The sequence below is a fragment of the Vicia villosa genome, unplaced genomic scaffold, assembly GCF_029867415.1.
Source record: "Vicia villosa cultivar HV-30 ecotype Madison, WI unplaced genomic scaffold, Vvil1.0 ctg.000417F_1_1_2_unsc, whole genome shotgun sequence".
NCBI classification, from domain to species: domain Eukaryota; kingdom Viridiplantae; phylum Streptophyta; class Magnoliopsida; order Fabales; family Fabaceae; genus Vicia; species Vicia villosa.
In genome coordinates, this window is record NW_026705194.1 from 31,123 (window position 1) to 48,878 (window position 17,756).

Sequence of the window (17,756 nt, forward strand, 5' to 3'; positions counted from 1 at the left end):
GCTTCGCCGCTTTCATACATGCAACTGCCAGCTCATCATCTCGGGTTTCAGCGACTAGTACTACAGTAAGGCAGCCATACACATTTGTTCCACTCTTGAAGCAGCTCCCCGGCACCACAGTTTCTCCATATCCAGCCCCATTATGTTCACTTGAATCCAAATTCCCTGCATCACAAATAAACCAGCCCTGCACTCATTAACAAAATCGGTTCAGTTCAAGTTTGCATAAAACTCAGCTCCGGTACCTACAAGCCCTGCATATTAGAAAAAGCCCGCACTTGCAGCCGTGCCTACAAATCAAAGAAAACCTGCACCATGAACCAAAGCAAAAAATCAAAAATCAGATATTAGTCCCACATTCAAGAGATTGAAAAAAAACACCTTGCAAGATAATTCTGAGTCCCACATTCAAGAACTCACAATGATTACCCAATCATTGCTGTATAAAAGTCAGTGCCACCATTCAGGAAAGAGGGGGGAAGAAAAAGCACAAGCTTCATCATCGTTTCGCTTGCAAACGTTGAAAGAAGAAGTGTACAGTTAAAAGTTCAAAACACACGCCATAATCACCATTTTCCACCTCCATCTTTCTCTGCTTTTCTCTCAACACGCCATTCTACACTCTCACACACCACTCTCCACTCATCTTCATCTTCTTCCTCACACTCTTCCGTCTTCATCCAATTCTTCACTCTTCCACCTTCTTCACCATCTTCTTCCACCTTCTTCACCACCTTCAATCTTCAATCTTCATCACCATTCTCACTCAGAACTCTTCTCCCACTCTTCAATTCTTCACCATTCTTTCACTGCTTCACACCATTGCATCATCCCTCTTCTCCAATCTTCATTTATCTTCAATCTCCACCTTCTCTTGATTCAGTTCCCACCTTCATTCATCTTCTTCATCCTTCATCAATTGATTTTTCAACAAAGTTAACAGAAACCGAAAAGAAAAAAGAAGAAGAAATTCATAACAGAAAAAGAAGAAACGTAACAAACTCTTGAAGAAGCTCTCTCTCGGAACCGAATCTTCACTTCCCCAATCTTCGTCATTTTCAATCCTGCCATTCAAAAATCTTCAGAATTAACACTGTAATTCGCCTCCTCCATGGCCTTCAACGGTATCTCAGAATCACCACCGAAATCACCGCCAGCTTCACCTTGAATTCATACAGAAAATCAATCTCACATATATAACAGACTTCAACATCTGCATCAACACCTTCGTTACGAATAGCATCGCAAAACCGGAACAAAAACGCAAGTAGCAGAAGATAGACAAAGAAAGAGAAGGAAGAAGGCGACACACCTGGAGAGTTGTTCGATGTTCAATCCGAATCGGAAATAGAGATTGTGATCGGAGAGACGAAGTTCCGACGGAGAGCTTGAATGATTGGATATGAGTCATGATTGACTTCGTAACGGGCGCGAGGGGATGAGAGCCGCGACGAAAATTTGATTGGAGGTGAGAACGTGAGCTATCGCCGCCACTTGCTTGAGAGAGACAAACGGAGCAGCAAATCGGAAAGGAGCTTCCCTCCAGCGCCGTCGCTGTGTCGCGTTCGTGAGAAGGAGAGAAGAGATCTCAATAGTCACACGCACAGGTAACCCTAATTGCCCTCTTTCTATTTTTTGTTTTTTTGTTTTTATTTTGTTTAATTAATTCTGTTATAAAGACTGAAAAATAATAAAATGAATCAAAATCAGCATTAGGCCTTGTCACGAATTCCTTAATACACCCCCTTGGCCCATGTTAATTCTTTTGGCTGGTCACTATTACAAATCGCCTTTGGGCCTTCCATAGATATAACTGCTAACAGCACCACTATTCTGATTTCACACTCCCCTAATTCACATAAGAGCTTGATAGTTCTAGGTTTTTTTTTTACTACATTTTGATAATAAATGCATATAAAATCAATAAAAACTTGATAGATTTTTTAGAGTTTAATTTTTAGTTTCTTTTAGAAATTTCTTCATGAAAATCAATAACAAATTTGTTAGTTTCAATTGGGTGATCTTAGGATTAATGCTAGACTTTTAGAAATTTCATTCAAATAAATCATAAAAATGGTAGTTTTTAGGTAATTTTGACATTTAAATTCCTTCATAAAAACCATAAAAATAATAGTACTTTTAATTCACTTTTGTGCTATATTTTGACTTGTTCTATTTCATGCCTTTTTGCTATTTTCAATATTCCACTTACCGCTTTATTTTTCATGCTTCTTTTAAATCCTAACCTTAGGTAGAAACCATGATAATAATAAGTAGAATTCCCCATTCATATTAGGCTAGTTTTCTCAGGCTAGTTCTTTTTCTTTTCAACTTTAATCCATTTAAAAATACTTGAATAAATTCCCATAAAAAATATCAAGAAAACTCATAAAAAATGACTAATAAATACTTTGACTAATAAAAAGGGAATGATAGCTTGTAACTTCCCTTGCTTAAGGGATGTTCGAGTGCTTGGAGCTCCCTTGCTTAAGGGTTCCATTCAGGCGTAAGTTTCCAACCTCTAAAAAACACAAACCAAAGAGTAACTCGAGTTTCCCTTGCTTAAGGGATTTCCTCGAAACGCTCAAAGTCTCTTTCTCATCTCTTTCTCTTAAGGGCACCGTTATTTCCGCTCCGTTGCATCCTAGGCTGTCCCCTTGTGCAAGAGCGCGAACGTTAACGCCGCCCAACTAAAAAACACAAAAACAAATAAAACTATGGAGCCGAACTACGACGCTCTGATTCCTGAAAAGGATACGTAGGCATCAAGTCGCGGGGCTTGAACGAGCACACTTGTAAATAATTCCTTCTTTTCCCCGTATTTCTTTTTGCATTCGCATGTAGACATAGACATAGTACACACCCTTTAGATAGAAACAAACATAGGTGGATACCATCGAGTACGATGGGCGCGAGGGGTGCTAATACCTTCCCCTTGCGTAACCGACTCCCGTACCTTGATTCTCTGGTCGCAAGACCCTGTTCCTTCCTTTGTTAGGTTTTCTGATATTCCTTTCCCTTATGGGATAAATATATTGGTGGCGACTCTGTTCATTTTTCGCGAGCGTGCGACAGCTGGCGACTCTGCTGGGGATGTTGCTAGACCTGTTGCTGGTCCATCCTTAGTGAGTCGATCCTAGCCTGCGTTTGTTTGTTTATTTACTGGGTGTTTACTTGTTTTTATGTCTATACTTTGTATATATGTTTGCATGCTTATTCTTTGCCTGCATGTCATGTTTATTTCTGTTTGCACATCATGCATATGGATTATATTCTGTGCTCCTTGGGGACTTCTGTTCTGTTTTGCAGGTGGGGGGTTTTTGAGGTAAAAGGCCCACTACCTAGGCCAAGTGACATATAGGATTAGCGTGGATGCTCATGTTGACTCCCGTAGCGCTTGCTATGGATGAGATTGACATGGGGTACCACAACTGGGCGAGGTTCTTTCATGGAACACTGTGTCTGGCACGCTTGTTGCCTCAAACACTTTGTACCCCATGGGAACTGTAGACCCTAGTGACCATTAGGGACCAATTGTCCGTGTCTAGACTTCATACCCGTGAGATTGGGGTGGGACAGGAAACCTTGACTCCTACACACCATGGCTCTTCATATTTGAGGTCGGACCTTTATTTGGTCTGTTCTCATGGTGCTTGATATTCTGGTATTCAAAAAGGCGTCGAACCTTTGATCCTGTGATACTTGGCCTGTACAGAAGTTTCACCTCAGTTATTCAGAGGATTGTGTGGTGGTTACTCAGATCATACGGACCTTGATCCCATGCTTGCATTGCATAACATCATTATTTTATCCACTTCATTTGTGAGGAATTCTAAAGTCTATTTCCAAAAAAGAAAAAGAAAAAAGAAAAAAGAAAAAAGAAAAGCAAAAAAAGAAAACAAAAGATATGCTATAAAAAATAAAGCTTTGATCTCAAAAAAGATAAAAGAGAAGAATGTGTGAAAAGACTTTAGGATTCCTCGGAAATGAAACATTGCATTCACATCATATTGCATTTCATGGTTCCATATCAGAAGCTTATTGGGGTCCCTTTCAATCCAGATTTTTGCTTCATCATCAAAGTTGACTTCCCTACATCTGTAGCATACAAGGATTAATCAGGAGAATCATGGACCGTCTTGAACAGAATCAGGTTGAACTTCGTAAGGACTTGGATACTATGGGGGAGAGGATGACCCAACTCTTGGAGACTCTCAATGTTGTTGTTCAAGGGCAAGAAGAGCTCAGACAAAGTGTTGTAAAGTTGATCAATGATACTTCGACCACTGTTGCTAATGGGGGATCGAAACCTGTTCCCGTGGAAGTTCCCAACAAGGAGGACTCACATCATGAGAACGATTCTGAATTGGAAGCTTTCAAATTCCCGATCGAGGAAAATGAGAACAAATTCCATCTCCTGGAAGAAAGATTGAAGGCTTTAGAAGGTCGAAGCTCCTCCGGTTTGAATGCTATTGATTTGTGCCTAGTGCCTGATATCAAGATTCCTGCTAAATTCAAAGTCCCCAGTTTTGAGAAATACAAGGGTACCACTTGTCCGATGAGTCACATAAAGGCATTTTGCAACAAGATGGCACCGTATGCAGAAAATGACAAGCTCCTCATGCACTTCTTTCAAGATAGTCTTAGTGGGGCATCCCTTGAGTGGTATACACGACTTGAACGAACCCATGTCCGTACATGGGATGAATTAGCAGAGGCTTTTCTCAAGCATTACAACTACAACAGTGACATGGCTCCTACTAGGCTACAACTCCAAAGTTTAACTCAGAAGGTTGATGAGTCTTTTAAAGAGTATGCACAAAGATGGAGAGAATTAGCTTCCAGAGTTCAACCTCCTCTTTTGGAACGAGAGCTTGTAGACATGTTCATGAACACCCTGAAAGATCCTTATCTGAACATGATGATTGGGTGTGCTTCCTCCGAATTCTCAAGTTTGGTTGTCGTAGGAGAACGAATTGAAAATGCTTTAAAGATGGGTAAAATCCAAGATATGGTCAATGTTCCTGAATTCACTGAAGAAGAGAAAAGTGAAACAAATGCAACTTCAGAGAATGGAGAAGAGGAAATCCCTGCTTATCCTCAGGTTCATGTTCTTAACTATCACCAGAATTACCAACAACAAGGTCCACGAAGGCCGAGGAAACCACCAAGGAAGATTGACCCGATTCCTATGACTTATAGTCAACTGCTCTCCCATTTACTCAATGAATCCTTGGTCGAATTAAGGGAGTCTAAGCCCCCTCCAACACCGATTCCTCAAGGATATGACTTAAATGTAAAGTGTGAGTACCATTCTGGGACATCTGGACATTCAACTGAGGATTGTAATATTTTGAAACACAAAGTCCAAGATCTCATCGACTCCAAAGCGATATCATTCACTCCAAATGGTCTTCACATAAATTGAAAGGTTCATGGGGCTCCCGCACGAGGGATAAGCAAGACGTACTCTTATCTTGAGCATTGCATTACTCGCATTGCTCGAATCCCTAAAGTAAAGTAAAAAAAAAAAATTAATTACAATTCTTGGGTGAATTCGTTGGAATTTTCTTTTGAAGTAACCTGAAGTGTTTGGAAGGAATTGCAAAAGTATTCAAGATTAACAAGTCCAGACGGAGCCAAGCCTCCTCAACAATGGCAATCATCAATTCATTTCTGCATTTTCATTTGTAATTTTCTTTGTTTTGTTAAATGTTTTTCCATGTAAAACTTGTTTGTTTTCAATAAAAAAAAATGCACTGCATATGCTAGTTTCGAATCAATCCATTCGTGTTCACTCATATCTTTCTGTCTATCGATATCAAACTCTGGTTTAAGCAAAAAATATCAAAAGGAGAATGATGAAAAAATAATAATTGCAAAAATCTTTAATCATGTGCTTTTGAATAAAACCCCGCTGAGGATGTACAGGCATTGTTTCAAATCCCCAAACACTGGAGATATAAGGGAGATAGACCATCGTTAACCCCTTTGAGCCTTGAAGTAGGAAATTCTTTTCTATACAAAAAAAAAACCCTCACATTTAACCCAGGGGCAGGGTAGCGTTCAATTAACCTGATCGATCAATCAAAATTCATCAAGAGTTTGCATCCAAGGATACAACAATGGTTATCCTTCAAAAGGTTTAGAAAAGTCAATACCACAATGGAAATCCCTCATCAATCAAAGAATGAGGCAGTCACAATCACTCCCACAAGTCAGAGTTTCAGGATCACACGACTTATTCAAAAAGAAAGGATTGAAAAAAAAAAAAAAAAGCCCGCTAAGTCAACAACTTGAAAACAAGTGACTTAGGCAAAATTAGGGCATCCCGCTGGACTCCAAAATAAAATTCAAAAGAATTTGTCCAGGCAAAAGTTAGGGAAACAAAAAGAAAACAAAGCAGAAGCGAAAAACGAGGATTACAACATAAAGATCCTCATCAAAGGAACGAAGTCGTGTGATCAGACACAAAAAAAAAACTGAAAGGTAAAGTGACCGCCATGTCTAGAAGGCATCATTGGTTCCTCAATCATCTCAAACTCCTATTGAAGGATGAACGCTCGTATCGGGTTAAGTTGAATTTAGGACTGGAGAACATCACGAAGAATGGGTGGGTTAGGTTAGACTTTGAGCCTTAAATCCTTTCTTTCTAAAAACCGTGAACCAGACCACGTTACAACCCTTAAAAGACCTAATTGAAGCAGGGTTTATTTCAAGAGCATACTATACCAAGTTGCGTAAAACTGACTCCTAGATGTTTGCTTACCATTTATGTTGATATCGATATGACAAATAACTCAAACACTGAATGTCACAACTTTGTTTTAATAACTTTGATCTCGAAGCTAGCATAAGCATTGCATCAAGATTACCATCTTCAAAACAAATATCTTTTACTTGTGAATAAACATTTGACATCAAGGAAGATCAAACAATGAACAACTGCAGAAAAAGTTGATCGATTCCATGAGCCATTCACTTCAAAGGCTGATTACTCCAAAGGGCAAGTTGTGTGAAGACTCTGCCAACTGAGGCATCCATTCAAGGTTCCGTCAATCTGGGGCAATCAAGTCGAGGAACCTCTCTTGAGTTCGACCAATCTGGGGCAGTTACGTCGAGATTCGACAAATCTCTCCGAGGATCCTTTGAGGAGAATTCCTCCATAAGTCACGAAGCTTGAGGCACAATCTTCTGAGTTTTATTGTCCTCTCCCTAATCATAGGAGTTTATTTCTCCTGGAACTTTGGCCTCTCCCCAAGCATATGAGTTTATTTCTCATGGGAGTTGTTCCACTTCCTCAACCTGATCACCTTATCTGAATTTCTCATCCTCAACATGGTGAAACAAGGGAATCTCCTCAAACTCACCATCCCCAAGCAGTTCAAGATGTAGGGAAAGTCAGATGAAGTCACTTCCTCCCCAACGAAACTACATTCCAACCCTCAGTGCAGTTGCTAAAGATCTTTGGTACTGCATGGTTTCCAACACCAACTCATAATGACATCTCAAGACAACAAGCAACGGACCCCAATGATCATGCTTCTCTATCTCACTAACGCCTTTATTTGGCACTTTTGCATATAGAATCCATTGCATACAGCATTGCATCCTCAAAGCGTAGCATATCCATCAAAATGGAACATTACGCCATAGAAAAATTCAAACACGCATACAAAGCATAAGCCAGATAATACAAATCAACACTCAATCAAGACGATGATACATCCCCACAGAAAAAGTTGTCCTTACAAACTCGGATTGATATCTGCTACTACATCACAAATCTCCTCAAACCATGGTGCCAATACCTGGTATTCTCAATCCCCAAAAGAAATCTTATCTTCTCTCTCCTGTCTTTCTTCGTCAGAATCGTTGTCTCCGAGGTTATTTCCCGTGTGCTGCGTGAAGATTAGAGTGTGAGTGAGGGTGGGCATTCAACCCACCTCATTTTTCAATCATTTGAATAACCATACTTGGTGTGTGGCAATTCGAACGATTGCCGCTCTTGATGAGTTACACCCCGCCTTTGGCCTGAGGGATTAATGTAATTCTTATGCTTCGCCAGCATCAACATCTTCGTGATTATGTCTTTTGATCGAGTCTAGTCGTGACTAGTCTCCGTGATCTCTTCCCTCGTACGGGAAAACTTTTAGATCCAACCCCCGTGTTGTGTATTCTTTGCCTTCCGTCCTGGCAAACCATTTCAAAACTAATTTCCAACCTCAGTGTTGATATTAATTCTTTCTTCCTTTGACCTCAGTGTCGATACCTTTCTTTTCCAACCTCAGTGTTAACGCTTATCCTTTCCTTGTCCAACCTCTGTGTTGATGCCTATCACTCCTTCACCGACCTCCGCGTCGATGCCAATCGTCATTCACAACCTCAGTGTTGATGTTTATCTTTTCTCGTTCCAACCTCAGCGTTGATGTCCTCGACCTCAGTGTCGACGCCTTTCCTTTCACAACCTCAGTGTTGATGTTTATCTTTCCTCGTCCCAACCTCAGTGTTGATGTCCTCGACCTCAGTGTCGACGCCTTTCCTTTCACAACCTCAGTGTTGATGTCCCCCAACCTCAGTGTTGACATGCTCCAACCTCAGCGTTGATATCCTCCAACCCCAGTGTTGATGTTTATCCTTTCTGTCAATTCTTGTGGATCGTAGGTCTGTTGACCTTATCCCCATCTTTTTCATTTCTTGTGGATCGTAGGTCCGTTGACCTTATCCTCATCTTTTTTCATTCTTGTGGATCGTAGGTCCGTTGACCTTATCCCCATCTTTTTCATTTCTTGTGGATCGTAGGTCCGTTGACCTTATCCTCATCTTTTTTCATTCTTGTGGATCGTAGGTCCGTTGACCTTATCCTCATCTTTTTCATTTCTTGTGGATCGTAGGTCCGTTGACCTTATCCTCATCTTTTTCATTTCTTGTGGATCGTAGGTCCGTTGACCTTATCCTCATCTTTTTCATTTCTTGTGGATCGTAGGTCCGTTGACCTTATCCTCATCTTTTTCATTCTTGTGGATCGTAGGTCCGTTGACCTTATCCTCATCTTTTTCAATTCTTTAGGGTCGTAGGTCCGTTGACCTTACCTTAGTTTCGAGTCACGGACCGTAGGTCCTACCTTTCCATCGGACCCATACTTTCCAATCATAGTTTCATACAACAATCATTTCCATTGAGAACCTTGTATTGGCACCACTGCTACGTTACAAGCTATCTCCATTCGTCCAATTACTCACTGTAAATTCTTCCACCAGAAAAACAAAAATTTTCCTTTCCCCAGCAGATATCAAAACAAAAAATAAAGATAACACTTACACCTTCTTTTCAGGACAAATTTATGGTTTTGGTATTTAATCTTCTTAAACCTTGAATGTTCGAAAGGCTAACGCCAATCTCACCTTCAAGTTTAAGATGATTAAATAGGGGCAGCTGTCATACCCCAAATTTGTCCTACCCTTTAATTTCTAACTGGCTCTGACTTTTGCATTCATGTATATACCTTCCATTAGGTCATCTAACACTTTGCATTCATTCATCAAATAAACCTCTAAAGCGTGGGATCTAAGGTTTCACAACATCCAGGGTTTCTACATTATGCAAACTTGTTCACAAGAGAAGTTCATTGTTCATGGATTAAAGCACTCTCTGTATGCTTGGGATTATCAGATAAGTCCTGAGGTTTGGGCCTTATGATCGTCTGGGGGTTTTGCTAATCATTGGGGCTATTCATCATTTACGGAGTGGCTTCATTATTCATTGTAATACAATTCTTTCCATTGGGCTTCACTCGGATTCTTTGAACTTGGACACTCCCCGTTGATTGGGGATTGATGCTCACATCCTTGTGTTCGATCCTAGAATTCACTTTGATTATTTGTGTTACAAGCGAATTTTGTGCAAGATTCCAGTGAAACATGGTGGACTTTGTATGTCTTTATAAGTTTGAAAAGCATAGGGTGAAGCTTGGATTTTTTGGCTAATATGGAAGGCTAACTCACTGACCAAAGGTTCACATTAAGTTTTTGTAGTTCCCCATCTCATGGATGCTAAGGCTCATTTAATATCACAAGTCGGAGAAAGGTTTGAAAATTCAAAAAAAGATCATTGGAGGGAATTCTTCTCAAATACAAAGCCATTGAATCGCATGGAGACGGCACTTGGAATTCAAGAGAGTACAAAAGAACACAATTCAAATCCTCTGTTTTTTAAAGCATGTCTCAGACCCCATTATATCAATCCCATTTCAATATCCATTCATCACACATCTTACACATACCATGAGACTTAGAAGAAAATCATTTCTCTACATAACACTTCAAGTCATTCTAATACACCATCTACGTTACACATCAAAACCATATCCATTACAAAAATCAAACTACAAAAAGGATTACACAAAAATATTGTTAGCCTATTGTTCCTAATCTTAGGCCCCACTAATCTTCATTCATGATCAACTCCTTTCTATTAGCATCTTCAAACTCAGTACCAAAATCCAGCTTTAACCTCCACTTTTTCTTCATGAAACCTGCAGCATTATAACCATAACACCAATTCAGAATTAGCATAACAGAAAAACACGTTAATAACTAACCTCCTAACTGTGTTAACATCTCCTAATAGTTTCGAAACTAATATAACCAGAATCGCTAACCATTCAATACACATCCCAATTCATTCCAAAACAGCCCCGTTAACATTCATCAACATAAACCATACATTCCCCATTCAAAACCAAATGACTAACCTTCAGCTCATATTTCACATTACAAACAAAACATAACAGGCTGCCAGTCTAAACATCCATACCAAAAACAGTCCCTACACAATTACCATATAAACTCCTAACAGCTACAAATTTTATACCTCTATCCATTTCATATTCACATAGAAACAACCACAATAAACTCAAACCAAAAAATCACATAATAATATACCAATTCAGCCCTTCAAAACCATCACCCTACATACATAAAGACTCAGAACTTACACCATCCCTAACTAAAAAAAACCAACATTCAATTTCAGTTCTAACCTAAACCAACAGTTTTAACTACTAAAATCTCGTAATGGGATTGCAACTCACCTTTGAAGCTAGCTCGAACATCGATCCAAGCTTCGCCGCTTTCATACATGCAACTGCCAGCTCATCATCTCGGGTTTCAGCGACTAGTACTACAGTAAGGCAGCCACACACATTTGTTCCACTCTTGAAGCAGCTCCCCGGCACCACAGTTTCTCCATATCCAGCCCCATTATGTTCACTTGAATCCAAATTCCCTGCATCACAAATAAACCAGCCCTGCACTCATTAACAAAATCGGTTCAGTTCAAGTTTGCATAAAACTCAGCTCCGGTACCTACAAGCCCTGCATATTAGAAAAAGCCCGCACTTGCAGCCGTGCCTACAAATCAAAGAAAACCTGCACCATGAACCAAAGCAAAAAATCAAAAATCAGATATTAGTCCCACATTCAAGAGATTGAAAAAAAACACCTTGCAAGATAATTCTGAGTCCCACATTCAAGAACTCACAATGATTACCCAATCATTGCTGTATAAAAGTCAGTGCCACCATTCAGGAAAGAGGGGGGAAGAAAAAGCACAAGCTTCATCATCGTTTCGCTTGCAAACGTTGAAAGAAGAAGTGTACAGTTAAAAGTTCAAAACACACGCCATAATCACCATTTTCCACCTCCATCTTTCTCTGCTTTTCTCTCAACACGCCATTCTACACTCTCACACACCACTCTCCACTCATCTTCATCTTCTTCCTCACACTCTTCCGTCTTCATCCAATTCTTCACTCTTCCACCTTCTTCACCATCTTCTTCCACCTTCTTCACCACCTTCAATCTTCAATCTTCATCACCATTCTCACTCAGAACTCTTCTCCCACTCTTCAATTCTTCACCATTCTTTCACTGCTTCACACCATTGCATCATCCCTCTTCTCCAATCTTCATTTATCTTCAATCTCCACCTTCTCTTGATTCAGTTCCCACCTTCATTCATCTTCTTCATCCTTCATCAATTGATTTTTCAACAAAGTTAACAGAAACCGAAAAGAAAAAAGAAGAAGAAATTCATAACAGAAAAAGAAGAAACGTAACAAACTCTTGAAGAAGCTCTCTCTCGGAACCGAATCTTCACTTCCCCAATCTTCGTCATTTTCAATCCTGCCATTCAAAAATCTTCAGAATTAACACTGTAATTCGCCTCCTCCATGGCCTTCAACGTTATCTCAGAATCACCACCGAAATCACCGCCAGCTTCACCTTGAATTCATACAGAAAATCAATCTCACATATATAACAGACTTCAACATCTGCATCAACACCTTCGTTACGAATAGCATCGCAAAACCGGAACAAAAACGCAAGTAGCAGAAGATAGACAAAGAAAGAGAAGGAAGAAGGCGACACACCTGGAGAGTTGTTCGATGTTCAATCCGAATCGGAAATAGAGATTGTGATCGGAGAGACGAAGTTCCGACGGAGAGCTTGAATGATTGGATATGAGTCATGATTGACTTCGTAACGGGCGCGAGGGGATGAGAGCCGCGACGAAAATTTGATTGGAGGTGAGAACGTGAGCTATCGCCGCCACTTGCTTGAGAGAGACGAACGGAGCAGCAAATCGGAAAGGAGCTTCCCTCCAGCGCCGTCGCTGTGTCGCGTTCGTGAGAAGGAGAGAAGAGATCTCAATAGTCACACGCACAGGTAACCCTAATTGCCCTCTTTCTATTTTTTGTTTTTTTGTTTTTATTTTGTTTAATTAATTCTGTTATAAAGACTGAAAAATAATAAAATGAATCAAAATCAGCATTAGGCCTTGTCACGAATTCCTTAATACACCCCCTTGGCCCATGTTAATTCTTTTGGCTGGTCACTATTACAATTCGCCTTTGGGCCTTCCATAGATATAACTGCTAACAGCACCACTATTCTGATTTCACACTCCCCTAATTCACATAAGAGCTTGATAGTTCTAGGTTTTTTTTTACTACATTTTGATAATAAATGCATATAAAATCAATAAAAACTTGATAGATTTTTTAGAGTTTAATTTTTAGTTTCTTTTAGAAATTTCTTCATGAAAATCAATAACAAATTTGTTAGTTTCAATTGGGTGATCTTAGGATTAATGCTAGACTTTTAGAAATTTCATTCAAATAAATCATAAAAATGGTAGTTTTTAGGTAATTTTGACATTTAAATTCCTTCATAAAAACCATAAAAATAATAGTACTTTTAATTCACTTTTGTGCTATATTTTGACTTGTTCTATTTCATGCCTTTATGCTATTTTCAATATTCCACTTACCGCTTTATTTTTCATGCTTCTTTTAAATCCTAACCTTAGGTAGAAACCATGATAATAATAAGTAGAATTCCCCATTCATATTAGGCTAGTTTTCTCAGGCTAGTTCTTTTTCTTTTCAACTTTAATCCATTTAAAAATACTTGAATAAATTCCCATAAAAAATATCAAGAAAACTCATAAAAAATGACTAATAAATACTTTGACTAATAAAAAGGGAATGATAGCTTGTAACTTCCCTTGCTTAAGGGATGTTCGAGTGCTTGGAGCTCCCTTGCTTAAGGGTTCCATTCAGGCGTAAGTTTCCAACCTCTAAAAAACACAAACCAAAGAGTAACTCGAGTTTCCCTTGCTTAAGGGATTTCCTCGAAACGCTCAAAGTCTCTTTCTCATCTCTTTCTCTTAAGGGCACCGTTATTTCCGCTCCGTTGCATCCTAGGCTGTCCCCTTGTGCAAGAGCGCGAACGTTAACGCCGCCCAACTAAAAAACACAAAAACAAACAAAACTATGGAGCCGAACTACGGCACTCTGATTCCTGAAAAGGATACGTAGGCATCAAGTCGCGGGGCTTGAACGAGCACACTTGTAAATAATTCCTTCTTTTCCCCGTATTTCTTTTTGCATTCGCATGTAGACATAGACATAGTACACACCCTTTAGATAGAAACAAACATAGGTGGATACCATCGAGTACGATGGGCGCGAGGGGTGCTAATACCTTCCCCTTGCGTAACCGACTCTCGTACCTTGATTCTCTGGTCGCAAGACCCTGTTCCTTCCTTTGTTAGGTTTTCTGATATTCCTTTCCCTTATGGGATAAATATATTGGTGGCGACTCTGTTCATTTTTCGCGAGCGTGCGACAGATATCTCACCCTTCTACTGATGTTTCCCCTACCATGGAAAATGGGCAGGTACTCAAGAATAGTTGTGGAAGTCGAAGTATTTTTATGAAGTCTTTAGTTACTGTTAGTTCGAGTTGGGTCCTGCTCTGATACGTAGCACTCGGGGGGATGAGCGATTGTCTTTTAATTGTTGTTTTAACTATAAGTTGTTAACTTTTAAGTGTAATTTATGAAGTAATATGATGTTGGTGAAGTTGTTTTAGTTTAATAAAAGTATTATGCGGAGTGAAGTTGAATAATTGATATTATTATTTTTATTAATAAAAGTTGTTTTATTTTTTTAAAAGAGTAAACAGGTTTTATCGGTTCATCCGAGTTATGTGCTATGTATCTATGATATATGTGATTAAGTTGTTTGTTGTTTTACGTTGAATGTGACATCCCAATTGTATGTTGAATTTCCGCACTCTGATTTTATTAAATATTCGTTGGGTAGATTTGGGGTGTTACAGCAGACATCCTGTACGGTGCCATAGAAACAGGTCTGGTACCAGGTACAAGATCAATCGCAAACTCAACTTCTCTTTCTAGAGGTACATCAGGAATTTCATCAGGAAACACATCAGGAAATTATCGCACCACCTTTAACTCTTCAATTCTAACTTGATTCTCAAAAGACAATGACGCCATCAACGAGAACATTTGTGCTTCGTCTTGCATCAATTGCTTCAAGTGCTTACCAGTCAACAAACCAACTCCTTCTTCCTCGGGAGAAGAAAACCTCAAGGACTTGTTAAAACAGTTGATATGAACATAGTTATACTCTAACCAATTCATACCCAAGATCACATCTAATCCACTCAATGGCAAACAAATTAAGTCAACAACAAAGTCTTTGTCGAAGATCGACAAAGGACACTTTGAACACATCAGAGAAGTAGTCACCGATCCCTTAGCTGGAAGATCGACAACCATCTCTCCATTCATGGAAGACAACATAAGACCCAATCTTTCAACACAATCAGAAGCAATAAAACAATGAGTAGCACCAGTATCAATAATAGTGATTAAAGGAGTACTATTAATGAAACATATACCTCTGATGAGTCGGTCTCCACTAGCTGTAGGAGTCCCAGCTAAAGCAAACACCTTTCCACCAGATTGTGCCTTCTTCTTTGGACACTGGCTACCAATGTGTCCCTCTTTGCCACACGTGAAACATACCATGTCCTTATGCTTGCAATCAGACATTGCATGTCCCATCTTACCACATCTGAAACACTTCCTCGCATCAGCAGTACAAGCATTGCTCTTATGACCAGGTTGACCACACTTGAAACATACAATCCTAGTAGGATCATCTCCCCCACTAGACCTCTGACCATGAGTAACTCTTTGTTTCCCTTTACCAGTATCATACGGTTTACCACGGCTTTGTTGATTCTTGCCCCTTCTATCACTAACCATCTTGTGATGAGCATTACTATCTTCCTCAAAGATCCTACAACTGTCAACCAAATCAGAAAACAAACGGATATTTTGGTACCCAACAGCCTTCTTAATCTCCGAGCGTAACCCATTCTGAAACTTGATGCACTTAGAAAATTCAGCACCTTCGCCATCAAAGTGAGGATAGAACTTAATCAACTCAGTGAACTTGGCAGCATACTCGGTCACAGACTTGTTCCCTTGCGTCAACTCTAGGAATTCTATCTCTTTCTTACCCCGAACATCTTCAGGATAGTACTTCCTCAAAAATTCCCTACGGAATACATTCCAAGTGACTTCCTCACCTGAAAACTCAACCTAGCAAGCGTCTCCAACCACCAATCATCAGCTTCCTTAGCCAGCATATGAGTGCCATATCTGACCTTCTGAGCAGGAGTGCAATCCATAACACGGAAGATTCGCTCGAGCTCCTTCAACCAATCAACAGCACCATCAGGGTCATGCGTACCCTTGAACACCGGCGGATTCTCCCTTTGGAAAGTCGCCAAACTACGAGATCCAGCATTCTCTTCAGCATTCGGTTGGTTCTGCATAGCCTGAGCCATCGCTTCCAAAGCAGCAGCTATCGCAACATCATTCCTCCCAGCCATAACGTCACTACAACATAAAAACAATCAGCACAAACAACTATACACGATTGTTAGACTACACTACGACTCGACACTTGGCCGGACAAGACCGACCTGCTCTGATACCACTAATGTAAAACCCCAAATCTACCCCAAGCATTTATGTGGAAAATATCAAAGTATAAAAATTATCAACAGAATCAGGATGTCACACATTCAACATAAACATACACTTGTCATGCTTTTTAAACTAATACATAACACTATCAGGATTGGAGTGAACAAAACTCATAACATATATCTCAACTTCTGAATAACATAGTATTCGTAGCATATCCCAAACATAGGTTCAACATGCAACAGATTCACACTATGATTCAACAATTAAGACATAGCATCTTTTGAATCATAAAAAGCAACAATACAAACAACTCCTCAAATACATCATAAGGTTCAATAAACAAATAACGACATCAAACAAGTGTTCATTTCTCCCCGAGTGTTACGTATCAGAGCAATGACACCCAAAACTCGACTATAAGCGGAAACAGCTACTCATCTGGATTACCTGCACGTTACCCACGTGGAGGCAACATTCAAACAGAAAGGGTGAGATATCAATCTATATAAATAGGATTATGATAAATCATATATTAGGTAAGGAATATAAATGAATCACCGTTTCACACAACATCAACATAAACAACACAAAGAACATCATCAAAGAATAGTCTTGATATCAACACATCGGCATCTTCAACAAATCAACACATAAGCATCACAATGCATAAACAGAAACTTCGACCAACAACAACTAACAACGACACAAATGTGACTCAACTGTGCATATGCATGTGGTACCATTGGAGTAAAACTCCCAACTTAGAACATTGCCAGTAATTCCGACGCATAAGGCAAAGCCTTCAACACGGTCACATATCAACATCACACCGTTCAACTTTATGTTATGCTATGCTATGCGGAAACATACAACGAATACGATTTGACAATGAAACAACGACATAACAACAACACAACAACGGTCACATATCAACATCACACCGTTCCACTTTAGTCAAAGGCTCACAACACAACTTATCAATTCATAGCGTTATATACACAATATCAAAATTTGCTATAATTCACACTATGAGGCTATTCACATAAGAGTGCACAAAATAATCGTATTGGAAAATCACAATATTAACCGCAACAAAAACATCTAAAGCAAAATCACAATTTTCGGTAAATTCTCAAAATAATCGCAATATGTCAATATACCAATTAAGCCAAACAACTTCCAAATTAACATCTAACCAAATAGATATCGTTAATTATAAAAAAAAACATTATTGACTTAATAATATTTTGTTCTCAAATCAAATATTCAATTACAAACAAATTCTCAAGATAGCGTAATTTATCGGCAAACCGAATAATTGATCTAATTCCAAATTTATTCCAATCAATTAAACTTATTGAAATTAATTCAACTAATTAATCT

The 17,756-nt window shown here is 39.3% G+C and overlaps 1 protein-coding gene across 1 annotated transcript; it reads right to left on the minus strand.

Annotated features, from left to right (window-relative positions):
- Positions 1-12,192: 12,192 nt before the first annotated feature.
- On the minus strand, positions 12,193-16,069 carry LOC131627969 (uncharacterized). The gene is made up of 3 exons (XM_058898824.1): positions 15,968-16,069; positions 15,272-15,920; positions 12,193-12,284 (listed from the first exon to the last, which is right to left on the minus strand). Exons 1-3 carry the CDS (start codon positions 16,067-16,069, stop codon positions 12,193-12,195), a joined length of 843 nt encoding a protein of 280 aa, XP_058754807.1.
- Positions 16,070-17,756: the final 1,687 nt, after the last annotated feature.

Excerpts from the sequence above, each read along its gene's own strand:
- LOC131627969 (XM_058898824.1), bottom strand. The coding sequence starts at position 16,069 with ATGGATTGCACTCCTGCTCAGAAGGTCAGATATGGCACTCATATGCTG. Across the intron at positions 15,921-15,967 it reads TTGCTAGGTTGAGTTTTCAG|TACTATCCTGAAGATGTTCG; the intron begins GTGAGGAAGTCA and ends TTTTTGAGGAAG. Across the intron at positions 12,285-15,271 it reads TGGAGACCGACTCATCAGAG|GTGAAGCTGGCGGTGATTTC; the intron begins GTATATGTTTCA and ends TATGAATTCAAG.